This window comes from Erinaceus europaeus, chromosome 7, assembly GCF_950295315.1.
Source record: "Erinaceus europaeus chromosome 7, mEriEur2.1, whole genome shotgun sequence".
Taxonomy (NCBI): Eukaryota; Metazoa; Chordata; class Mammalia; order Eulipotyphla; family Erinaceidae; genus Erinaceus; species Erinaceus europaeus.
Window position 1 is genome coordinate 127,141,437 of NC_080168.1, and position 25,785 is coordinate 127,167,221.

The following is a 25,785-nucleotide window of genomic DNA, read 5'->3' on the forward strand; positions in this document are numbered from 1 at the left end:
GACTTCAGCAAAGGGAGTGATAGCTCAGCAAACGCTAGAAAAAGCAGCGCCACTGTTTGCTGCCTACAAATTGGCAGATTGTAGCACTGTGTGTATGAAATATCTTACACTTGTTTTGGGGGCAGCCTCAGGCCTTGACTCCCAGGCAGCATTAAGAACCTACGATAATATCTGTGCTCTAGTCTCTCTAGAGCTAGCTCCCCGCACGCCCCTGATGGACAGAGAAAGTGACTTAAACAAAGCAAAGTGTGCCCAGGGGAGGGAAGGTAGTTTTTGACAGCGAGAATCTCTTTGAAATACACAATGAAGACCCAGCCTTGTCATCGTCTGTTTTCAATCTGGGAGTCCTTGTCCCTCCACTGCAAACTGTCCCTGACATTGAGCAGCAGTTTAATTTGAACCTAATGTCTGTGACGGACGAGCCTGCCATGCAGGGGTCAGAAGAATGTGTGGCTTTGGAGAAGTGCTGATGGAAACCCCGTTGTGGTCATGCTGCTGGAGAAGCAACTGACAGGGAGTAGGGGAGTTTGGGCACAGATGTGCACACTGAGAGGAGGGGTCAGCACACGGTGACGTGCTGCAGGGGTTCGGCTTGGGGGTGACGTTTAACAAAAGTCGCTAGCTTCCTGTTCTATCTTGGTCATATTCAGATGAGCCCAGAGCTCAAAGACAATGCCACAAGGCCCAGATTCATCAGACTTAAAAAGAGAGAAGGCAGGGAGTCAGGCGGTAGCGCAGCAGGTTAGGTGCACGTGGCGCAAAGCACAAGGACTGGCGTAAGGATCCCGGTTTGAGCCCCCTGGCTCCCCACCTGCAGGGGAATCGCTTCACAGGTGGTGAGGCAGGTCTGCAGGTGTCTGTCTTTCTCTCCCCCTCTCTGTCTTCCCCTCCTCTCTCCATTTCTCTCTGTCCTATCCAACAATGATGACATCAAGAACAACAACACTAATAACCACAACAACAATAAAACAACAAGGGCAACAAAAGGGGAAATAAATAAATAAAAATAAATAATAAAAAAAATTTAAGTTTCAGGTACAGACAGAAAGGGGAGAGAAACGAGGAGAGACACCACAGCACTCCTTCACTCGAGAAGCTTTCTCTGGGGCAGTCACTCTTGTGTGGTACTGGGACTTGAACCTGATTCTCACACATAGTGAAACGTGCACTCTACTGATGAGCTGTCTCCTAGACCAGCTGCTGACCGTGTTTACCAAAGTAGTGGGCACTGGCCACAGCTTAAGAATTATTTGGGGCAGCTGGAGAGATGGACCAACCTGTCAATGCCCATGTCCAGTGGAGAAGCAATTACAGAAGCCAGAGCTCCCACCTTCTGCACCCCATAAAGATCTTGGGTTCATACTTCCAGAAGGATAAAGAAGCTTCCAGTGCAGGGGGACAGAATATGAAACTCTGGTGGTGGAAATTGTGTGGAATTGTACCCCTCTCATCCCACAATCTTGTTGATCATTACTAAATCACTAATTAAAAAAAAGAAGAAGAAGAAGAAGACTTTTGGGTGGCCTCATCAGAGCTAGTGCCTTGGGAAAATGTCCCTGAAAAGAGTTTCCCTTTTGATATAATTTGGCATCTCTCTAAAAAATTGTTATATAGTAATGGTTATGGAATATCTTATCAAATTCTTGGGAAGACTCTGCCCTTGAAATTTTCTATTTAATTATCGTGCTGCAGAGCACAAAATAGTAACATTTTCCCCACAACAGCAAATTTATACAATAGGTTGATATTCTGGGAATGAATCACAAACCTAAAATTTATAGAATATGTAAGCCTTTACTTGGGGTGCTTTGCTTTGTTTGTCCAAAAGGGAGCTTTTCAACGATTTAACCCACCAGAGGGTGTGTCCGGTGGTACTTGGCGATGTCAAGTTCCACATGCTGTCTGCATCTGCTTTCTGTTGCTGGGCATGCTGGAGAGAACACTGGCATCTTCCTGGTTTTAACATCACGTTCCTGTGCTCAATGAAATCAGTAATCCACTATACAAAGCCTGGCATTTTGCACTGAAACCGCATGTGAACATGTTTAGCTAGCATACGTGGAGTTGTCCTCACGTCTTTTCTTTCTTTTTGCAGGTGTACTTTTAAAGAAGATTGTATACATCCACAAAACTGGCTGGACATTTCTTCTGGAGCTAAAGCTTGCCCTCAGATTGACCTGTTTCGAAGAAGTAAAGATAAGGTAAAAGGAAAGATTAAAAAAAAAATTTTTTTAAGGAGAGATTTTAACTTGTCTCTATCACACTGTCTTATTTGCACTACTGATGCTAGCTTCCTTCTGTGTGTAAAGCATGTCTTCCATCAGATAGCCTTAACCACCAGAGCCCATTCAGCCAGCTGATGTGAGTGCCTGCCCAAGGCCGTGTTCTGCAAGGTGTTGGGGGGACAGGAGAGGAAGAGACTCCCGTGGTCTGCCCTCACACATTGGTCTGCCCTTGACACATTGTAGAGCTGGCCGTGCCGCTCAGGAACGAAATGTAAAGGAAAAAATCAAGCCTTCCCAGGTAGAATGTTTCTGTGTGTGGTGTGCTAGGTCCCACGTGTGGTAAAGCAGGTGTCCAAGTGAGCTATTTCTCGTAGCAGACCCCACTCCCCACCAATTATTAATGTCAGAGAAAACATATGGGTAGGACAAAAAAAGAGAAATAGACAGACTCGTGGTCAAAGAGATCACATAACTGTACCTTGGGTCCAGCATTGCTTTTCATGCCATTTGCTTTTCCAAATTGGTCAGGTGTCTGGTTCCTTTTCTTCTAGCGTTTGCCCTTCTTCCGTAGCCAGTCAACAGGTCAGGTTGAAAGCTGTCAGGAGCTGCTTGTTGCTGGCTTTGAAAGTGACTGGGATCCATGTGGATTCAGTCGGCTAGGAAGGATCGTCGGTTTCCCCAATGAATGGGTACTCACGGGATGCACCACGGGAAGGTCGATCCAATGCATCCCAGGTGTCTGGTAACAATACCACGAACATAGCTTCAGGTGACACCTGTAAAGAGGGAGAGAGTCAGTGTGATCTGTGAAGACTGCAAGTGGGATCCTTGAGAAGATAGTGTTGGTTTTTGTTGGTTTTTCTTTCAAAAGTCGTTGTTACTGTTGCTGTGTCAGAACACTACTCAGCTCTGGTTTACGGCAGTGTGGGGAATTGAACCTGTGGAGCCCTAGGCATAAAAGCGAAGCGTTTTTGCATAACCACTATGCCACCTCCCCTGCCCAAGTGGGTTCTTTCTGTGGCAGGACATCAGCCTTGTCAGTGACCGAGAGAAAAGAAGCTGTAAGCACATTCAGGCCTTTTCTGATTCATATACCAGCTCTGCCCTCTGGGAAAACAGAGCCCCTGCCTTGCAGTCTCAGTGGTACTGTAAGGAGACATTTTCTCTCTAATTATGGCTCTTGTATGTTGAATAATCGTGCAGAATACCCATCAGCAGCCAGCTGACCTGTCTGTTGAGCTCACTCTGTTTTATTTGAGCACCATATCACTTCAGATGATTTAACATTTAATAAAAGAAAGACAAAGCATTTAATGAGTGATAAATAATAAAAGGCTCAAGCTTTCAAGTCATCAGTGACCAGGACTCAGGAATTGAAGTTGTTGGCCTGCTGTCATTGTCTAGTCTCTTCCTGGGGGGTGGGGAGTATCTAGAAATAACTTGCAGAGTCTCCACTGAAGCCTCTACCAGTCCTGAGACAGAGTGAGGGGAGTCAGAGAGCCTGTGAAAAAGAGATTTAGACACCTGAGCAGAGTTATGGTCAGATTCCTATTCCTCTTAATCTGAAAAAGAGCTCACTTTGGGGCTGATAAAGAATGGTTGAAGGGGCCAGGTGGTGGTGCACCTAGTTAAGCATTCACATTATAGTGCACAAGGACCCCAGTTCAAGCCCTGGTCCCCACCTGCAGGGGTGCAGGTGTCTCTCTGTCTCTCTCCTCTGTTTCTCCTCTCAATTTCTCTGTCTCTATCCAATAATAAATTAATAAATAATATTTTTAAAGAATGATTGAAAACACCATAGCTCTTGAATATATGCAGGACTCTGATGAGTAACTAAGAATTATGCTTTTTTTTTCCGTTTATCGTTTTGAAAATTTAAGCAAAATGTGGTGAGGGATAGTTAACTTTTTCATTAAATGAAAAGGGTGTTTGGGGGCTAGGTGGTGGTACACCCCGTTTAACTCACATAGTACTAAGCATAAGGACCCAAGCAAGGATCGAGCACCCCCCCAGCCACTCCCCACCTACAGGGGGGCCGCTTCACAAGCAGTGAAGCAGGTCTTCAGGTGTGTGTCTTTCTCTCTCCCTCTCCTCTCTCAATTTCTCTGTGTCCTATCCAATAAAATGAAAAAAATGGCCTCCAGGAGCAGTGGATTCATAGTGCTGGCACCAAGTCCCAGCGATAACCCTGGAGGCAAAAAAAAAAAAAGTGTGGTTCCCACTATTTGCTTACTTGCTTAAGTTTACTGTATCGATTCATCACCACTGATGTCTGGTGTCTGGTCTGGAGCATCACCAAGCACATTCACCACCCAGACAGCCACGGGCACTTTCTCCCCCACCGAGTCCTCTGTGTTTGCTGCAGTGCTCCTAGCATTGGCCATCGCCTCACTCTCTCCCACTCAGAAGGAGTTAGGAGTCTGAGTACAACAATCCTTAAATCCAACTTTGGGCTGATTCTTTAAATAATAGTGTTGTCTGACTTCATCTCTTGGTCATATTCTTTCAAGATATTTCCCATCCTTGTGGTCCCCCATAACTTAAGCTGAAAGTCTCAATCTCAATATAAAAACACCTGAGCGAGAGTCAGGCGGTGGCGCAGCAGGTTCAGCGCACGTGACGCAAAGCACAAGGACCGGCATAAGGATCTTGGTTCGAGCCCCCAGCTGCAGGGGAGTTGCTTCACAGGTGATGATGCAGGTCTGCAGGTGTCTGTCTTTCTCTCCCCCTCTCTGTCTTCCTCTCTTCTCTCCATGTCTCTCTGTCCTATCCAACAATGATGGCATCAATAATAACAACAACAATAACTACAACAATAAAAAAACAAGGGCAACAAATCAATGTTCTTTAAAAAGAATGTTTGGAATAGGATAATAAAAAAGCAAAGATTATCTACCAACCATATGAGATTGTATGTGCCCCAGATCTGAGAATATCAGCTTGTGGAACTCCCCAGGCAAATACAAGCAGTGCCGCTGTGAAATGATCAAATAAAGTCAGCTGACTGCATGTGTAAAACCAGGCTGATGATGTCCATTGATGAAGGGTTCCTTCCAGGGACCAGGAATTCACGAAATAGCACACCCAGGAAGGGCACACTTCACCATGTGCCACCTGGGGTCAAGCCCCCAGCATGGGAAACTTCCTGAATGATGGTGATACGGTTATCCTTTCTCTTCTCCTCCTTCCCTTCCTCCCTCTCTCACCCTCTTTCCCTTTTTCACCGTCTTTGAAATTGAAAGGAATGATTCCATTAAAAAAAAAACAAAAAACAGAAACACTCAGACTTGAGTGCAAGGGATGTATCTGATATTTTTGATTACTTTTACTAAGAGATACATATTGAAGACAGCTACCAAAAATGGTAATTTTGCCTAATGAGCAGCTTGTCTTATTTATTTATCATGATTGTTTAATTTTTTATTACTGATTGAATGTTGGTTTATAAGATTGTAAGGAGTATAACTGTAACCGGTGTGATTTCACTCAGTTCCCACCTCCAAAATTCTGTGTCCCATTCCCTCATTGGAAGCTTCCTTATTCTTTTTTTTTTCCTCCAGGGTTATTGTTGGGCTCAGTGCTTGTACCATGAATCCACCACTCCTGGAGGCCATTTTCCCCCCTTTTTGTTGCCCTTGTTGTAGCCTCGTTGTGGTTATTATTATTGCCATTGTTGATGTTGTTCGTTGTTGGATAGGACAGAGAGAAATGGAGAGAGGAAGGGAAGACAGAGGGGGAGAGAAAGACAGACACCTGCAGACCTGCTTCACCGCCTGTGAAGCGACTCCCCTGCAGATGGGGAGCCGGGGACTCGAACCTGGATCCTTACGCCGGTCCCTGCGCTTTGCACCACATGTGCTTAACCCACTGTGCTACTGCCCCACCCCCAGCTTCCTTATTCTTTACTCCTCTGGCTGTATGGACCAAAATCCCTTTTTGGGGTTAAGCAGTTATTTCCAATAGTAATTATATAGTGGGACAGTGTTCTGTTGTGACGGTTTGTCACTCATAACAGAGAAACATTATCAATTAAAAGCATAAAATAAGTAGAAATGCACAGGGTGTTTTCCGCAAGATATAAAAACTTCTGAATGTGTTCAGATATACAGTGTTTCTTGGTGGGAAGATCACATAAAAAATGTCATGTTTTCTGTCAATTCTCTACATTTCAGATAATCCTAGTGAAGAATAGAATAATCCTTGTCTTAAAATTAATTTAAGGGAGTCAGGCAGTAGCGCAGCAGGTTAAGCACATGTGGTGCAAAGCACAAGGACCAGAGTAAGGATCCCAGTTCGAGACCCCCAGCTCCCCACCTGCAGGGGAGTCGCTTCACAGGTGGTGAAGCAGGTCTGCAGGTGTCTGTCTTCCCCTCCTTTCTCCATTTCTGTCTGTCCTATCCAACAACAACAACAGCAATAACTACAATAATAACTACAATAAAAAAACAAGGGCAACAAAAGGGAAAATAAATAAAAATAAAAAAATAAAAAAACAAAACAAAAACATTAAGACCACTCTTTAATGTTATGAATTCAAGACTTTCAAAATAATTGTTAAGACAGTTAAGGCTATTTCCATCTGATGGAAACAATGTTAGTGGTAGCAATCGTGCCTTCCCTGACTCTAATTTTAAAATGTGTGTGTGTGATGGCCGAGAGGTACCTGCCCATCACCCTCCGTGCACGATTGCCTGGGGGTGGGTCCCAGCTCCACGTGGGAGAACCGTGGACGGTCCTGAGGGAGCTCTGTGGGTAGCAGAGTGCTGCTATGGTGTCTCCTCTGTGTGTGTGTGTGTGTGTCTCCCTTCTCTAAATGAAAAGATAAAAAAAAAAAACTGGACGTGAGAGACCACTTAGCAGTAGGTATGCAGAGAGCCACGGGTAGTGTAAACAACTCAAAACTGATTGAACAAATCTTAAAATAAGAGCACACAGGAGCCTTACTGCACAGAGTGCTGAAATGCTTAAAGCATGGAAACAATTTCAGTCATCTCTTACATTAAACATAAAAATAACATTTAGGCTAATTAAGAAATTCATAAACTGTGGGGGGTCAGGGTGGTGGACCCAGTTAAGCGCACCTATCACCATGCTCAAGGATTGGGTTTGAGCCCCTGCTCCCCCCCACACACAGGGGACTCTTCATGATCAGTGAAGCAGGTCTGCGGGTGTCTCTCTCCCCGTCTGCCTCCCCTTCCCTCTCAATTTCTGTCAATAAAATAGCCAATAAAATAGAAAGGGGAGAGGGGTGGGGAAAAAATGGCTGCCAGGAGCTGTGGATTCTTAGTGCCAGCACCAATCCCCAGCGATAACCCTGGTGGAAAGAAAGAGAGAAAAAGGAAGGGAGGAAGGGAGGAAGGGAGGGAGGGAAGGAAGGAAGGAGGAAAGAAGGAGGGAGGGAGCGGAAGGAGGGAAAGAAAGGGAGAGAGAAAGAGAAAGAAATTCATAAAAATGCTAACAAAAACTGAATTTCTTCAGGTAGTTTGGAAGTATAATTTTAAAAGGCTTTATTGATTTGACATTAGTTTACAAGATTGTCAGATTTCAATATAGTGGGAGTCGGCGGCAGCACAGCAGGTTAAGAGCACATGGCTCGAAGTGCAAGGACCAGCGAAAGGATCTGGTTCGCGCCCCCGGCTCCCCACCTGCAGGGGCATTGCTTCACAAGTGGTGAAGCAGGTCTGCAGGTGTCTGTCTTTCTCTCCCCTCCGCTCTCCATTTCTTTGTGTCCTATCTAATAACAACAGCCATAGTAACTACAATAACCATGAAAAACAAGGGCAACAAAAGGGAAAATAATTTTTTTAAAAAACTTTAAAAAAAAAGATTTCAGTATAGTGTGTGTGTGTGTGTGTGTCCATGAAGAGAGAGAGAGAGTGCACAGCTCCCAGTCACGCCATCAGAGCCCTCTCAGCTATCCCTCCCACAGCAACCTCCCACCCCATCTGGGTCACTCTGGTTTTTGCAAAGTCTCAGAGTTAGTTAGTCACTCTTGTTTGCAAGTCCACATGCTTTAGTTCCCTATATTCTGTATATAAGTCGTCTTTCACTCTTTCAGTTATTTCATTTGGCATAATCGCCTCTAGTTTTATCCATTTTATCACAAATGATCTAAGGGCATTTTTAAGTCCTTTTTTAAAAAATTTATTTATAAAAAGGAAACATTGACAAAACCATAGGATAAGAGGGGTACAACTCCCCACAATTCCCACCACCAGAACTCCTCATCTCATCCCCTCCCCTGATAGCTTTCCTATTCTTTATCCCTCTGGGAGTATGGACCCAGATCATTGTGGGATGCAGAAGGTGGAAGGTCTGGCTTCTGTAATTGCTTCCCCACTGAACATGGGCATTGACAGGTGGATCCATACTCCCAGCCTGTCTCTCTCTTTCCCTAATGGTCGGGGTTCTGGGGAAGCAGGGCTCCAGGACAGATTGGTGGGGTTGTCTGTCCAGGGAAGTCTGGTTGGCATCATGCTACCATCTGGAACCTGGTGGCTGAAAAGAGAGTTAACATACAAAGCCAAACAAATTGTTGACCAATCATGGACCTAAAGGCTGGAATAGTGCAGATGAAGTGTTGGGGGGGTCCTCCATTTTGTAGATAGCTAGTAGGCATATTTTAGTTATATTCCAAAGGGCCTGTGACTATCCTTTTTTCCCCCTGAGCCTGAAATCTGATATGCAGGTGGATCTAAGTTATTGTCTGGGGAGATGATGTCATGGCTGGAGAAAGGACCAGAAAGCTGGATCAGGGAAGAGAGTAGCTCCCAAATATGGGAACGGTGTATAAATATTGTTGACTGTAAACCCCATCAATTTGATGTGATCTGGGGCTCATATTCAGCTTAGGAGCCTATGTGACCTCTGCATCCCTGTAGATCGGAGCTCACATTCTGTGGTCATGAGTAGGAACATTCCAAGCTGCCCCAATATCAGGACCCATCTTCCTCAGGTGTAGCATAGAGTCTGTTGTCCAACTCCCTTCGGAGGATGGAACATTCTCTACCATTGTTGATCCAAGTTGAGGGCAAGGTCCTATGGGGGCCCACTAAGAGGTCTATTTGTTGTTCCTGATAGAGATGACCAGTAACAATGGAGAGAGAGATTTATTTGAGTTCTAGGCTGTTGTTAAAATTCCCGGAAGGCTCTTGCCGGCTGGGTTGGCTTCGCGGGCGGGTAACAGAGACACGGAGACAACGGCTGGGCAGGGAAGTTGTATTTCTTTATTCAGGAACAACGATTCATAAACTAAGACAAACTAATCACCAAACAGAACTCTGCTGCCTCTTTGCGGCTGCAATTTACTTACTATGAAACAAAACTTGTTATTAGCATATTTCTAAAAGAGAAGGAATTTGAGACTTTTACATATCAACAACGTCTTTTAACCTTTTGTTACACCCATTCAAGATGGAGACACACCCTAGGTGTGGGCCAGAGAGGAAACCTCAGGCATGAGAATAATTAGCATAGCCATTGTGCGATCTACCATTTCTAATAGAGAAGGTAGTGTTTTACATATCAACAAGTCTATTTAACCTTTTGTTTAGACCAACTTAGTTAAAATATATTGATTGTTAACTAATTTTTACCTCAGACTTTAAATGTAAGTTAATTTTATCTTTATGAGAATTACATTGAAAACCTTTTTCATTTAACTTTGACTAGTAAGAATTTAGCCTTAAAGCTACTGTTTACCAAACTTTAAACATACACATAAACATGGTCATTAATACACAAGGAGAGAAACCTTTGTTACTAAGACATGTCATTTTAAACACGAATTTAAGTCTGTACTGTCTTAGTTGTTGGGGGGGGGGGTTCACCATCCAGAGGTGGCTTCCCGCACAGCTCCATTCCCGAGCAGCTCCACTTCTAGGAATTGCAGGTTGCGATCTCTGCAGAAATCTCTGCGTACTCCAGCTTGTCTGTCTTCAGACCGGACCGGCGGCTGGAGATCTCATGTGTCTAGTTTTGGCAGGGAGCCTGGGGGTCCGGGAGGCCCGGGATGGTTCCAGAATTCATAGAAAGAGGGCAGGCAGGCCATCTTTGTAGAAGGCGTGGGCTTAGGTGCCCAGGGGTGGCGGCCATGATAGGCCGCCGCGGCCCTGCCCCATGGCCCTGCCATGTCTGCTGCCCTGCTCGCAGTGGCCGAGCAGCATGGAGGGATCACGCGTCCAGTGCCCTGCGCCACGCAGTGGAGAGCCGGCTCCTGTGGGCTGGCCTGCGTCCTGGCATCGGGCTCCTGCGTGGAGGCATCGGGCTCTTGCGTGTTGGCATAGGGCTCCAGTATGTTGGCATTGGGCTCCTGGGGCTCTTGTGTGCTGGCGTGGGCCTCCTGCGGGCTGCGGGGCTGCGGGGCTGCGGGGCTGCAGGCGCGGTGCGAGGGGTTGTCTGGGCGCAGCCGGCTGGCTGGCTGTTTGACCAGGTGGAAACGGCAGCTCCGCACCTCGCCTCCCGCCCACTGGCTCTTCCCGCTGGCTGTTCTGAGTTCGCCCGAGCGAGTGGAAACCACAGAGTGGTCCAGAGATAAATGTTCCAGAAACAGCAAAACAGTCTCGTGAAGAAAGAGCAGAGGCCTTTGGAGATCTCTTCACAAGCAGAAGAGAAGGCCATAGTGCATAGGTAGCCAAATTGTCTTTACTTATCTGAGAGATGCGCAGGTCAGCCCCACGTTGGGCGCCATTTGTTGTTAAAATTTCCGGAAGCTCTGGCTGGGCTGGCTTGCTTCATGGTGGGTAACAGACGCGGAGACAACGGCTAGGCAGGGAAGCTGTATTTCTTTATTCAGGAACAATGATTCATAAACTAAGACAAACTAATCACCAAACAGAACTCTGCTGTCTCTTTGCGGCGGCACAAGCACTCTCTCTTACTCTCGAACTCAGGAACCCAGGAACTCTGTCACTGGGGAACTCAGGAACCCTCTCCCTTACTCTCGAACTCAGAAACTCTCGCACTCTCGAACTCAGGAACCCTTTCACTCTGGAACTCTCGGACTCAGGAACCCTCTCTCGGGGTTCCTTGGGGCGGGGTCAAGCGGGCCCGCGAAATTAATTGGACTGATCCAATTCTCTTGGCGGGGGGAGGGCTAGAACAAACCAATGTAAAGCATACGACACTAGGCTAAGGGCATATTTTTAATGGCTAAGTAGTATTCCAATGGCTGTCTATCCCATAACTTCTTTATCCAGTCATCTCTTGATGTTTGTCTAGAGTAAGTCCATATTTTGGCTGCTGTAAATATTGTAGCTATGGACATAGGGATGTATATCTTCTTTCAAGAGAGAAATATTGGACCTGGCTGTGGCATATACATTACCATGTATGAGGACCTGAGTTCAAGCCCCCAGTCCCCACCTGCAAGGGAGAAGCTTCATGAGCTGTGACACAGTGCTACAGGTGTCTCTCTCCCTTTATATCTACCCATCCTCTCTCTCTCTCTCTCTCCCTCTCTCTCTCTCTCTCTCTCTCTCTCCAGTCTTTGTATAGGATAGGACAGAGAGAAATTGAGATGGGAGGGGAGATAGAGATGAGAGAGAAAGAGAGACACCTGCTTCACCACTTGTGAATCCCCCCTCCCCCACAGCTCGTGAGCGAGGAGTAGCACCTGGGTCCTTCTGTGTGGTAATGTGTGCACTCAATCCGTCCCCTTCCCTCTCAGTTGCTCTCTGTTTCTGTCCCAGAAAGGGGAAAAAAAAAAGTAATTGGCTACCAAGAACAGTGGATTTGTTGTGTAAGCACCTGAACCTTGTGATAACCCCGGTGACAATAAAAAAAAAACTAAAAAAATATATAATACTCATTCTCATCATCACCACGAATGCACATCTATCTTTCTAATTACAGTTTTTACATCCTTTGGCGAGATGCCATGGTGAAATCATAAACTTTTTTTTTTTTTAAGCTCTGAAGCAATGTAGTAGTATGTAATAACAAGGAAAAGAGTCACATATTGGATTCATAAAGTTACACAGTAAAAATAAGAGGCAACAAATGCATGAACTTCAGGAAAACATTTGCAGTGTTAATTCCAAGGCAGTGAATGTAGGCTAAATTGAAAGGAAACCACCAAGACGCTAAAAGTATGTTCTCACAAGATGAAGCCTAGAACACTAGACACAGGCCTGGGCGGTAGCGCAACGGGTTAAGCGCACGTGGCACCAAGCGCAAGGACCGGCGTAAGGATCCCGGTTTGAGTCCCTGGCTCCCCACCTGCAGGGGAGTCACTTCATAGGTGGTGAAGCAGGTCTGCAGGTGTCTATCTTTCTCTCCCCCTCTTTGCCTTCCCCTCCTCTCTCCTTTTCTCTCTGTCCTATCCAACAATGACATCAATAACAACAACAGTAACAACCACAACAATGATAAGACAAGGGCAACAAAAGGGGGAAAAAAATGGCCTCCAGGAGCAGTGGGTTCATGGTGCAGGCATAGAGTCCCAGCAATAACCCTGAAGGTAAAAAAAAAAAAAAAAAAAGACACTCGACACAGACAGCGTCCAGCTTCTCAGTGGCCGGTTGAATACAACTAAATGGTAATAAGCTAAGCTGGTACCACGTCAACATGGCCTGTCTGAAAAGCGGTTTGGTGATATGTTTCAAAAGTCTTGTGTGAGGGAGACAGTAGAATAGTTATGCAGGGGACATTCACCCCAGGCCATGAACTAGAACTGAACAGTCTTCTGGAAATAAAATAAAATAAAATGGAAAAAATCATAAGTATATTCACTGTTTGAAGCATTAATTCCAAGCTTAGAACTCTGAAGTGACTTGAAAAAAGGAAAAGCACAGAATCATAAACCTGAACAGAAGTCTTTTGGCAGGGGAGCCGAGCGGTGGCACACCTAGTTAAGAGTACTTAGTACTAAGCACAAGGAACCACACAAGGACCCAGGTTCGAGCCCCTGGCTCCCCACCTGTGTGTGTGGGGGGGTCACTTCACAAGCTGTGAAGCAGGTCTGCAGGTGTCTTATCTTTCTCTCTCCTTATCTTCCGCTCCTCTCTCGATTTCTCTCTGTCCTGTCTAATAAAATAGAAAAGGCTGTGGTCCGGGAGGTGGCGCAGTGGATAAAGCGCTGGACTCTCAAGCATGAGGTCCTGAGTTCAAGCCCCCGCAGCACATGTACCAGAGTGATGTCTGGCTCTTTCTCTCTCCTTGTATGATTCTCATTCATAAATAAATAAAATATTTAAAAAAAAATAGAAAAGGCTGCCTAGGAACGGTGGATATGTGCTAGCACCAGGCCCCACTTCCCTGGAGGAAAAAAAGAAGTGTTTGTCAGTAAGGGAAATGGTTAAGTAAGTTATGCTGAGTTGAAACTGTGCAGCCAGTGGGTTTTGTTTGTTGGTTTGTTGGTTTGTTTGTTACCCTCATGCAGTTGATAGCTGTCTGACACACTTTCTATCTCATCTAACTCATCCTCTTTTTTTTTATTCAACCTAGTTCAAGAAGGAGCTCTCAGCCCAGTGAGGATTCCTGTGTTGGGATTTTTAAGCCAAATCTTCAGCTTTTTAACCATACTCAACTTCAACTCCCAGATCACCCTCTCCTGAGCTTAAAAAAACTTGCTGTCTCTTATTTTCAGATTGGCTGCAAATTCTTGAACCCTGTAATTCCCACTTTACTATTCCTTCTGCTGAAACTACACAGGACTCAGGAGACAGCATAATGATTATACAGAAGACTCTCGTGCCTGAGGCTCTGAGTTCCCAGGTTCAGTCCCAAGCACCACCAAAGCTGAGCTAGAGCAGGGCTCTGGTCTGTCTATCTATCTATCTATCTATCTATCTATCTATCTATCTATCTATCTTTCTCTCTGTACTTCTCTTATTAAAATAAAATACTTTTTAAAATATAACAAAAATCAACTGAAGCCGCTAGGAGATTCAGGCAGGCCTGCAGCCAAGTCCTTAAACGTTCCAGTTCTCACCCTCCTTGGCCTGCTGGCTGCGTCTTTATAGCCTTCTCTCGCTGCATCCATGGCGTTCCTAGGCTCTCATAGTTCTCTCTGGCCCTGCCTCAGCCTCCTTTTCTGGCTTCTTTGCTCTCTGCTTATAAATAATTGAGCTACTTCAGGCCCAACTTGGCTCTTCTTGTCTTCTGACTCTGTACTTTTCCATAGACAATCGTATCCACTCCCAGGGCCTGAGAGTCAGCATGGTCCTGTCTCCTTTCTCCCCACCTAAGATCACTCTGTGGCGCCCCAGGCCCATAGCCAACTTGCCGTATCTTCTTGATTAGCACATAGCACACACTAAAGTGGAACCTTGAATTCCCCACCCAGAGCCTGTCTCTCCCTCCGTTTGTTCTCAGTACAAAGCAACTCCATGCACTCACCTCCTCAGCCACAGTCCTCTCTCTCTCTTCTTGCCCCACCTTCAGTCCTGTCCCACGTCACCTCGCAAATATACCCTAGGCCCCCAGCTCCTTGTTCTACTTAGCTAGGGCACTCGCCTATCTGAAGGATCTCTTTGTACTGTGTGGCCTTGTAGTTTCAGTCAAGTGGAATTCCCCAGACTTCTGCTGGACTAGAAACTCACTGTGACCATGTAAGATCTGAAAAGGTGTGTGATGGGAAGACAGATGCTGGGCTGGAGAGAAGTCGGTAGAGGGACTTGAGGGGCAGGTGGGGTGAATCTCATACACATACAGAGGCGTAAAGATTTACCCCTGAAATTCTGTCATATAACAAACCAATGTTAACTCAGTAGCAATTAGTGTCATAACACGAACCAGTATCTTATACAGGCAGATATAAAGGCGTGCATTTTAAAAGGTTAAGTGCCTAATTGTCCAGGCCTGAAGAAAACAAGAGGGCTTTTGCCCTGGAGATGGAATACGGGAGCAGCCTGGGGTCTCTTACTGTGCTCCAGTTCCTACTTGAAGTCAAGCTGCAGTAACTTGCCTTCTGCCGCCCAGATACAGATTTTTTTTTCTTTTTAGTGGAAAGATGGGGGTGTTTCCCAGAGCTAGAACAGATTTAGAAAGTGGCAGACAACAGTCTTAGCTGGTCAGGCAGAGAATTGAGGGGAGGGAGGTCAGAAGTCTTCCAGAAGCTCCCAGGTTGTCTGCAGTGATGAGCATTTCCTCCTAGGCACTGCCACCGCTCCTGCCCTCCCTCCCCTCCACTTCCCTCCCCTTCCCTGCAGACCCCCCTTCATGCCACACATACACCCCTGAGAGAGCACTCCCCACACTTGTCCTTTGAGCTAACTTAGGGTGGACACACCTGAAGGATCACAAACAAAACCTCAACTACTCTGTTGTCACTGGGGCGTCCCCATTCCAAGTGAACTCTGGGAAAAATGGAAAGATACTGTGGCACTGCCAGTCCTGCGGGGTGGCAGGCACTAGGTAAAGGCTGGGCTGTGCACATGGTGAGGCAGGCACACCATCCAAGTCAACAGTCTCGCGGGCCCAGTCGTAAATGACTTTTATTTTAATTTCTTTATTGGGGAATTAATGTTTTACAGTTGACAGTAATTATACTACTTTGTACATGCATAACATTTCTCAGTTCTCCATATAACAATACAACCCCCACTAGGTCCTCTGTCATCCTTTTTGGACCTGTATTCTCCCCCACACACACCCACCCGAGTCTTTTTCTTTGGTGCAATACGCCAACTCCAGTTCAGGTTCTACTTGTGTTTTCTCTTCTGATCTTGTTTTTCAACTTCTGCCAGAGAGTGAGATCATCCCATAGCATAAATGACTTTTTGAAAGCGTTTCATCTTTTAAATTTTTATTCTGTTGAGAGACAGATACAGAGAGGACAGTGGAAGGCCTGAGCACGGATCACTTTAAGTTCACAGTGATACTGAAGGTGGAACCCAGGACCCCAGAATTTCAGACATGAAAGTCTTTTATGTAACCATTATGCTGTCTCCTGTCCCTTAACCATATTGATATATTTTATTTTTTACTTAATATTGATTTACAAAGTTGTGAGATAACAGGGGTATAATTCCACACCATTCCCACCTCCAGAGTTCTGTGTCCCTGTTCCATTCATTGGGAGCTGAATTAGTTCTCCCAAGGTCACAGATATGGGTTGACTATTATTTCTGTAACTGTTTACATATGCATAAACATACATATACATATATATATACACATATGCATACACATACATATACATCCCCATTTTTTTTCTGTGACTCTGCCCTCCCTTTCTTTTTTAAAATTTTCTATTAGTGATTTAATAATGATTAATAAGATTGTAAGATAACAGGGGGACAATTCCATACACTTCCCACCACCAGAGTTCTGTGTCCCATCCCCTCCATTGAAAACTTTCCTAGTCTTTATCCCTCTGGGAGTATGGACCAAGGATCTTTATGGGGATCAGAAGGTGGAAGGTCTGGCTTCTGTCGTTGCTTCCCCACTGGACATGGGTGTTGGCAGATGGATCCACACCCCCAGCCTGTGTCTGTCTTGCCCTAGTGGGGCAGGGCTCTGCAAGGTAAGATTGTGGGGCATGTTGGTGAGGTCGTCTGCCCACTTCCCTTTCCTTTCTACATTACACCTACACCTGTTGCTACTTACTGTCCTTTTTCTGCCCTCTCTTCTCCCTTTGGGTCCTAATGGAGTTAGGAGTTCCGAGTCCTCTAAGCATCTTCCCCTAACATTTCTCCCCCCCGGGGAATATGGACCAAAATTCATTATGGGTTGCAGAAGGTGGGAATTCTGGCTTCAGTAATTACTTCTCCACTGGACATGGGTAAGTTGATCTATACCCCATCAAACAAGTCAGTGCAGTCAAATTTAAGGTTACCTTAGACCTCACTTAAAATCTGAGCTGTATTTCTCCCTAACTTGAGGCCAGACCCCGTAAACATAATACAAGCTTGGACACAACAAATGGCACTCGATACTTTAACCACTGGGGACAAGTCTAAGCTGGTCAGATAAAGAAAGGACAACAAACACTGGAGAAGAGCAGGAAACTGGCTCACTTAACGACGGCCTTTTTGGTCACTAGCAGGTCACCTCATCATCCAGGGCTCTAGTCAGGGAATCCTGGGATTCCCACACAGACTTGATGGCCTAGACCTCTAACAGATCCCTCTCTCCACCATCACTGGTCACCTCCATCAGAAACATCATCACAAGCCCTCTTGTGCACCTCTTTAGGACCTTGCCCTCACTGCAGAGCAGCCATGGTGGAGACTCCCCACTCTCTGAAGGGAGGCTGGTCAGCCTGCTCTGCCCCTCAAGGAAGACGGATCCTGACATGAGAGCAGCCTAGAATGTTCCCAGCTGTGACCATGGACTGTGAGCTCAGACTGAGAGCGACTCACAGGTCACACAGGCTCCTGTGCTAAATATGAATAGATATGGGCTCTGGGTTAGATCACTGGGATCAACAGTTAGTTGCATTTATATACTTCCCTCATGTTTGGGAGCTACTCTCTGCCCTAATCCAGCTTTCTAGCCCTAGTCTCAACTCTGACATCATCTTCCCAGACAGTATTTTCAGTCCACCTACATGTTAGCTATCAAGCTCAAGCAAAAACTATGAAAGTCATAGGCCTCTAGGAACATACCTAAAATAGGCCTCCTAGCTTCTTTCCACCTTAAAGTCCATATTATCATCTGCTCTACTCCTACTTTCTTGGTTCCTGTTTATTAAACACTTTGTCTTCTATATGTTACTGCCTTTCAGCCACCAATTTACAGAGGCTACTATGATTCCATCCAGACTTCCCTGGGCAGAGGACCTCACCTAGGTGTCTAAGAACCTCACCTCTCCAGAGCCCTAACCCACTAGGGAAAGATAGAAATAGCCTTAACTACTTTTAAATGTAGAGGGGGCCTCGTTGTAGCACACTCATTTAAGTGCACATAGTACTAAGTGAAAGGAATGCGAAAGACAAAATGTCAACCTGTTTTTTAAGATTTTGGGAGAACTAGAGTGGCTATCTATGGGGGCAGGGATGAGGACACAGGCCCTCGGTGATGGGAGTGGTAACAATTACATATATTATTAAGGTCACAGCAGTGGAACTTGATTCCATTGGAATAGAGGCAGGTCAGTAGATTATTGGAACACAGCAGAGTTTAGAAACATATTTCCAGATAAATGATACTTTAATATATGCCAAAAGCATTATTTCAGTTCAGTAGGAAAAGGGGGCATTTTTTTTAGTAAATAATTATGATATAGTTGATTAGCCATCTGGGTAAAAATAAAGTTGGACTGCTATACTATATATAAAATTAAGTTCCAGATGGATTCAAGATAGAAGTTTAGAAAATAATGCACTGAAAATGGTAGAGCAATATCTTATTTATCTGGAAGCTACAGTTAGGAAAGAAGTGTATAGCCAAGACAAAGCCCTGTATTTGATTACAAAATAAATAAATAAAAAGCATAAGATACCACACATAAAAGCTGCGGGAAAAGCAATAGATATGGAGAAAATATGTCAGAAATATGACAGATAAGGATTAATATCTACACGCCGCAGAAAGCTCTTTAAAACTGATAAGAAAACACAAAGCACAAGACTGATCCAAGGATATGAATATGCAGTTCATAAAAGAGCAAGCCAAATAGCCAATAAAACGTCCTATTTATTTTTTCTTTTTTTTCCTCACCAGCCTCAAACGCTGGACGTTCTCCGTCTGTGGCAGGGCAGAGGGTCAACTCACGTATGCCACTCAGGTAGAAGTGGTGCAGAAGCAGTGACTTGGTTTCTGAATGTTTTTTTTTCCCCCCCACAGACGACGGTAGCTGTGGCGGGGAGCTTTCCAGCAAGACAGTCGGAGTGCCTGGTGAAGGACGTGGGCTCTGGCAGGGAGCTGTGCCGGGGGAGAAGCCCACCAAACGGGACCTGCACCTGCAGCGTCCCCATCACCAGACCATCCTACAGAGGCAGGTGCACTCTCTTCTGGGTTTCCATCACAAAGGGGCGGAGGCGAGAGAGCCTTCTGTGCCTTCCTCTTTCTGCTTGTCAAGGAGCCACATAATGACAGTGAACCCCAATAGCCCACTTGGGAGACTCTCTCCCTTCCTCCCTGTGGGTTCCCCACATGCCCTCTTGTCCTGCTTCCCTCTGCTCTCCTTCACGCCCTGGCCCCAGGATCCCACAGTGAAGGTAAGTTGGAAAGGAGGGTAGGATAAACCCAGATATTGGACCAGCCTCGCCCAAGTGGCACACAGAATTTGGAGAGTGGAAGAGTTGGGGATGTTCTTTCTGAGACATGGAAGTAGAACGGCCTTCATCCATTCGCACAGGATGTGCTTACAGAACACCTACTTTGCGCTAGGTACCCTGCTGGGACACGGTGGCCCAAAAAAAGGACTGACTTGATGCTCGCAAGATCTGCAGCCTTGTAGTGTAGAGACCAGTCAGCACCTCATGGCCACACAGCGTGTATGGGCAGGGAACACAGTGCCCCACAGGAAACTCACGGAAGGGGCACATAGTGGACTCAGGCAAGTGGGGGAGGGATCAAGGAAAGCTTCCGGAAGAATGAGAAGGGTTGAGCCCAGCCGGGAAGCTGGGGAGGAGTATTTCAGGTAGAGACACACGAGAGAACTGGCCACAGGGAGAGAAGAAGCTGTCCTTGAGCTGCCCACAGACTCTTATGCAGCCAAGGTAAACGGGGTAGAGACCAGGGGTAAACAAAGTGACAGAAAAGTGAATCCTGAAGAAGGGCACAGAGCAGCCTAATCAACAACACATTCTCACTGAGGGTGAGAGCAACTGCCCGTGGAGAAGGGGCAGAAGAAAGCAAGGCTGCGTCTAAAAGCTCGGCTAGAAGGGCGGGGGATGGGGTGTGTAGTGGGGAGACGGCAGGGCTTGCATGCGTGAGGTCCGGGGTTTCATTGCTGATGTGGCATATGTTCGAGCTGTGCTGTGGTCCGTATGCCCCACTGTCAGCTGTTAAATAATATAAACCTCTAAATAAAAGGCTACATGGAAGGGCAGCTGTCACAGTGTTGCAGGTAAAGTGACGCTGAGCACTGGAATATGGGCAGATGGGGAGGGAGAGAAGTGGACAGGGGTCAGGGAGGGCTGGAAGTTACAGCCAGGAGGGCCGGGCGCCGGTGCATCCAGTTACCCAGTTAAGTGCTCACAGTACTAAGCACAAGGACCCGTGCAAGGATCCGGGTTTGAGCCACCCACCACTCCCCCCTCCCCACAGCTTCCTGCACGGGGTCACTTCACAAGCAGTGAAGCAGGTCTTCAGGTGTCTATCTTTCTCTCTCCCTCTTCTCCCCCGTCCCCTCTCAATTTCTCTCTGTCCTGTCCAATGGCCGCAGGGAGTGGTGGGTTCACTGAGCCCTAGTGATAACCCTAGGGGCAACTAAAAAAAGTTACATCCAGAATATATAGAGAGATTTAAGTATAAAATACAAAGGGACAAGTCTGGGCATTCAGGGGCTGGGTGGTGGCGCACCTGGTTGGTTGAGCACACATGTTATAGTACATGAAGACCCGGGTTCGAGCCCCCAGACCCCACCTGCAGGAGGAAAGCTTCACGAGTGGTGAAGCAGTGCAGCAGGTGTCTCTCTGTCTCTCTTCTCTCTCTGTCTCCCTCTTCCTCTCAATTTCTGACTGTCTCCATCAAATAAATAGGGATTTAAAAATATGTAAAAAAAACAAGTCTGAGTAATCTGAGTAATTGGATCCTTGAAGTAACTAAGGCAATCCACAGGTAACATGATGTAATTCATATTAGATTCTTTTATTTATTTTTTATTTTTTATTATTTATTTAATTCCTATTAGGTTCTTTTGTTACTCATTTATTTAATTCTTGTATTAAAAAATTCAACTCAAGGGGGCCAGGCGGTAGTGCAGCGGGTTAAGTGCACATGGCATGACACACAAGGACCGGTGTACGGATCCCGCTTCGAGCCCCCGGCTCCCCACCTGCAGGGGTGTCACTTCAAGCAGTGAAGCAGGTCTGCAGGTGTCTATCTTTCTCTCCCCCCTCTATCTTCCCCTCCTCTCTCCATTTCTCTCTGTCCCATCCAACAACAATAACAATAAAGTAAAACATTAATCTTCTAATAAAGGAAAAAAACAGTAACAACAACAAAATATAAAAAATGGCCTCCAGGAGCAGTGGGTTCATAGTGTAGGCACCGAGCCCCAGCAGTAACCCTGGAGGCAAAAAAAAAGTCAACTTGACCTTTTTTTAGAGAACTTGAACCTATATACTTACATGTTTTACCTCTTAAATTCCTGTGTTTCTCTTTAAACGGTCTTTTCATTATTTACAAAATAAAGCTTCAAACAACAATGAAATAAAGTATGTTTGTATATGAAAAGAGAGTTTCCAGTGCACGCACTGAGGACTCAGGAATCCCTTGGGGCTGAGAAAGGGGGAATGTGGAGTCAAGTCACTGGTCAGGCCTCCCAGACAGAGTGAGGAACTTGGAGCTGCGGCGCTCTGCCCAGAGCCAGCTTTACTCAGTGGATCCTAAACTCCTCAAAGGGGCAAGTTATGCACCGAGACCCGAGCTTCATAAAAGCCTCTCAGCCTCTGAGCGCATGGTGGTGACTTCAGTCTGAATGACTTCAACTCACCACCTCCCTTTGTCCACACTATCCAGCTTCTGTGTTGTGCTTACTGTGTTCTCCAGGCTAAGGGTTTTATCTCCTCCACAATGTCGGTAGGGCAGAGACTCCGTTCCTTTGAGCTGCTTCCCTGGTGTCTTGTGAATGGCTGGAACTTGCTAGTCTTCATCACCTCACACTTGCGGATCCCAGTGACGCAGACCCTTCACGGAGCTGCTCATGTCTAATGCCCCTGTGTTTATGTGTTCGACGAACGCTGATCAAGCGTCCATCGGTTAAAATGTTCCTGCTGAGTGACTGTGCCGACTGTCCAGACAGCCTCATCCTGAGCACAGAGGCCCCACATCCTGCTTAGTAGGCCCCACAGCTGACTGCTGCTGTGCGCAGGGTTTGGCACGGCACCTTGGCTTTCAGAATGTGTCTTACTGCTTCGGAGGAGAACTTGATAGCAAGAGCTCTAAGACTCACACCCTGTCCAATCCCTGTTAGAAAATGGAGGGTGTGGGCTGGGGAGATAGCATAACAGCTACGCAGAAAGATGTTCATGCCTAGGGAGTCAGGTGGTAGCGAAGTGGGTTAAGCGAATGTGGCACAAAGCGCAAAGACTGGTGTAAGGACTCAGGTTTAGGGCTCCCCACCTGCAGGGGAGTCGCTTCACAGGTGGTGAAGCAGGTCTGCAGGTGTCTCTACCCCTCTCTGTCTTCCCTCCTCTCTCCATTTCTCTCTGTCCTGTCCAACAACGAACGACATCAACAATAACAATAATAACCACAACAAGGCTACAAAAACAAGGGCTACAAAAGGGAAAACAAATAAATAAATAAAAGATGTTCATGCCTGTGGCACCAAAGGGCCCAGGTTCAATCCCCAGCAGCACCATATGCCAGAGCTAGCAGTGCTCTGGTAATAAATGAGTCAGTCAGGACATGAAAATGGAGAATGCCAGCAGAATAAGGGCAGCTTCTTCTTTTGCATGTAGCAAATTCCTCTTTAAAAGTGCCACATTCTATCTCCCCTAACTGAGGCTAACTGCAAACTGGGTGGGGCTGGAATCATCACAGAGGAACCCTGGACCCTAAACACAAGCGAACTCCAGGCTGTGGCACCCAGAGCAGGCCACACACAACCGCTCTGGGGAGCATTGCAAACCACGGGCACCAGGACCCACCCAGGCCAGTTAGGTCACAGCCCTTGGGGTGAGACTAGAATCACTACTCCTATCTACTTCTCAAGTGATTTGATCCTTAGACATGGGGAAATCACCTGGGGTAGAGTCTATAAATCAGAGTGACCCAGAACGTTTGTATTTTCCTAATGCTGACCTAGCAGTCTCTCCTCACTTGGTTCTTTTCGGGGACTTTCTAACCATCAGGCCGCCCACCCACCTTCAGAAACAAGCAGGAAGTGGTCACTATAGATTTGGTGACTGCAGACTCCAAAATGTTGATGGGACTGAGCCTCTGGGGCCCCTTCCCAGAGAGAGTTAGGGAAGCCACTGCCTGCGGGCTCCAGGTGCAGCGACTAGCGGAGGGGCTGGGTGCAAGAAGGCCATTGATTCTATCTTCTTGTTGTTATTGGTTTTTTTCTCTTTCATTAGGGGATTAATGTTTTACTTTATTTTTATTGCTGCTATCCTTGCTGAATAAGACAGAGAAAAGTCAAGAGAGGAGGGGAAGACAGAGGAGGAGAGAGAGACACCTGCTTCACCACCTCTGAAGTGACTCCCCCCCCCCACTCCCGCAGGTGGGGAGCCGGGGGCTCAAACCAGGATCCTAATGCCAAGTCCTTGTGTGTCATGCCATGTGCGCTTAACCCACTGCACTACTGCCTGGCCTCCTCAAGTTGAATTTTTTAATACAAGAATTATATAAACGAACAGCAAAAGAACCTAATAGGAATTCCATCATGTTACTTATGGATTGTGTTAGTTACTTTAAAGGATCCAATTATTCTGAATGCTTAGACTTGGTTTTTATTTATTTATTTATTTATTTATTTTAATCTTTATTTATTCAATAGAGACAGCCAGAAATTGAGAGGAAGGGGAAGACAGAGAAGGAGACAGACACCTGCAGCCCCGCTTCACCACTTGTGAAGCTTTCCGGACGTCCTGGCTGGCTGTGGGTTCTAGACACTTCTTGCTTGGCAGTTTGTTTTCTCCGAACGCCTCAGCCAACTACAAGCTGAGTTTGTGTCCATGGACTGTAAACTGCTTTTTTTCCTGGTGGTGATGCCTGAGAGGCCTGGAGCACAGGATGGGCCTGGGTCTGTTTGGAGGCATGTGCCCTGTGCTTGCTGCCTAGCCACGGCTGCCCCTGGGGCTGGAGCACCCCCCCCCCCAGACTGGAATGCTTGGTAGCAGCTGGCAGGGCCCTGGACAGGACTACTTAACTTACCCCACGTGTGCAGCTCTGCGTGACTGTCTTAGCCCCCACAGCGAATGACTCTCTCTCTCTCTCTCTCCTCCCTTTGATTCAGACTTGTCCGTTATCCACGTGACCTTCTCCTTCGGTTCTTGGAACCTGTCAAAAAGATTCGACTTCACTAACTGCTCGTCATTAAGAGAGTAAGATTTTTATCTGAAATTTAAGCACCCCTCTTATTGGTTTTAGTTGATTTACTTGCTATACTCACCCTGATCCCTTAAATAACTCCTTGGCGAAGGAGAGCCTCCCAGTGTCTTGGAGCCTGGCCGAATGGGAGGCAGGAGGGTCCTGAGCGAGCAGGGCTGTTCACGCGTTCTAAGCCCTGGTCCGTGAGGTGCAGCAGCCGTGAAGCAAACAGCTGCGCTTATTCCCCCATGCGCCCCCCCACCCACCCACCCACCCGGAAATTCACTCTCCTGAGACTGAGAGTCAACCTCAGGCCACAGCAGAAGAGGTGCTGCTAGGCTCCGCCAGTCCTAGGAGAGGGTGTGAGTATGAGGTCAGGACAAGCCGGTGCCACCGCCAGCCCTGTTCCACCGCATCCCCTGGAGCTGGGGCCGCACCTCGCTCCTTCTGCAGCAGAGGCCAGATGGAGCAGCGTGCTTCTCAGGGCTGGCCAGGCTTCCCACTGGAAGGTGGGGTGGCCGTTCCCATGGAAACAGTGGGAAGCCACGTTACGATGGTAATGCTCAGTGTTTTTCAGTGCTGTGATGGACCCACTGTGCGTGTGCCAGATGCGAGTTCCTTTGGGTCCAGCCTGGGAGCCGTGGTCTCTCTGGGAAAATGAATTCAGACTCAAAACTGAATTGGGAGGCCACTCCACAGCTGTTGGAACAGCAGCCCCCTGGACCTCAGCTTCACCGCTACGGCATGTTGGGAGACAGATTGATTGAGTTCAGCTATTTCTAATAAAAAGAAAGAATTTAGGAGGGGAAAAAATAGCAAAGTTAATATAGAAAGTCATGAAAAGCCATAAAAATTGGAGAAGGGGAGGGGTGGGTAAATAGAATTTCATAGCTCAAAGGAGTTGAAGAGAGTCCACGCGCTTCAGTTCCTGAACTGAGAGACCAGACTCTCTCTAGCTCCCAAGACTCAGTGGGAGAATTAAGAACCAGGTCTGCTTGCCACTCTCCGGCAGGTCAGCACCCTTTCCTTGGTCCCTGTTTCCAGTCAGAAAAGCACTCAGTACAGTGGTCTCGCCGGAGAAGGGGGAAGAGGTAGGAAGGACACCATGAACCAGTCTCCATTTGCCCCCCTCATCCAAAAGCAGTTCCTGCAGGTCAGGGTCTCCGAGTCCCCGTAGCCTTGCTGAAAGAACCTGTGAACGCTAGTGGTGCCCGCTCCCTGCAGTCATTCCTCTCTCGCTGGCCAGGGCCCCTCGCAGCCCCTTAACTCTGTCTCCAGACAGACCTCTTATTTCCATTGCCCTCATCTCTTAACTCTGGTGACCCCATCAAGTACTTTTTCCAGCCCTCCATTCACTGTTATCCAGGCATGATAGATGCTTTGGTTAGTAGACAGGGCTCCTTCCCTCACTTAATGAAAAAGCAAGCCCTGGCCCCCATCCCCTCTGCCTTGCTCTCTCCTTGTCTGG

General features: G+C 46.7%; 1 protein-coding gene across 1 annotated transcript in view; it reads left to right on the forward strand.

Moving 5' to 3' along the window:
* Window positions 1–25,785, forward strand: part of PLXNC1 (plexin C1) — a 201,728-nt gene that overhangs the window by 81,675 nt on the left and 94,268 nt on the right. Inside the window, exons 5-7 of the mRNA XM_060195546.1 lie at window positions 2,096–2,201; window positions 18,957–19,107; window positions 24,244–24,331. Coding sequence (XP_060051529.1) covers window positions 2,096–2,201; window positions 18,957–19,107; window positions 24,244–24,331 — 345 coding nt within the window. The remainder of the gene's footprint in view (window positions 1–2,095; window positions 2,202–18,956; window positions 19,108–24,243; window positions 24,332–25,785) is intronic.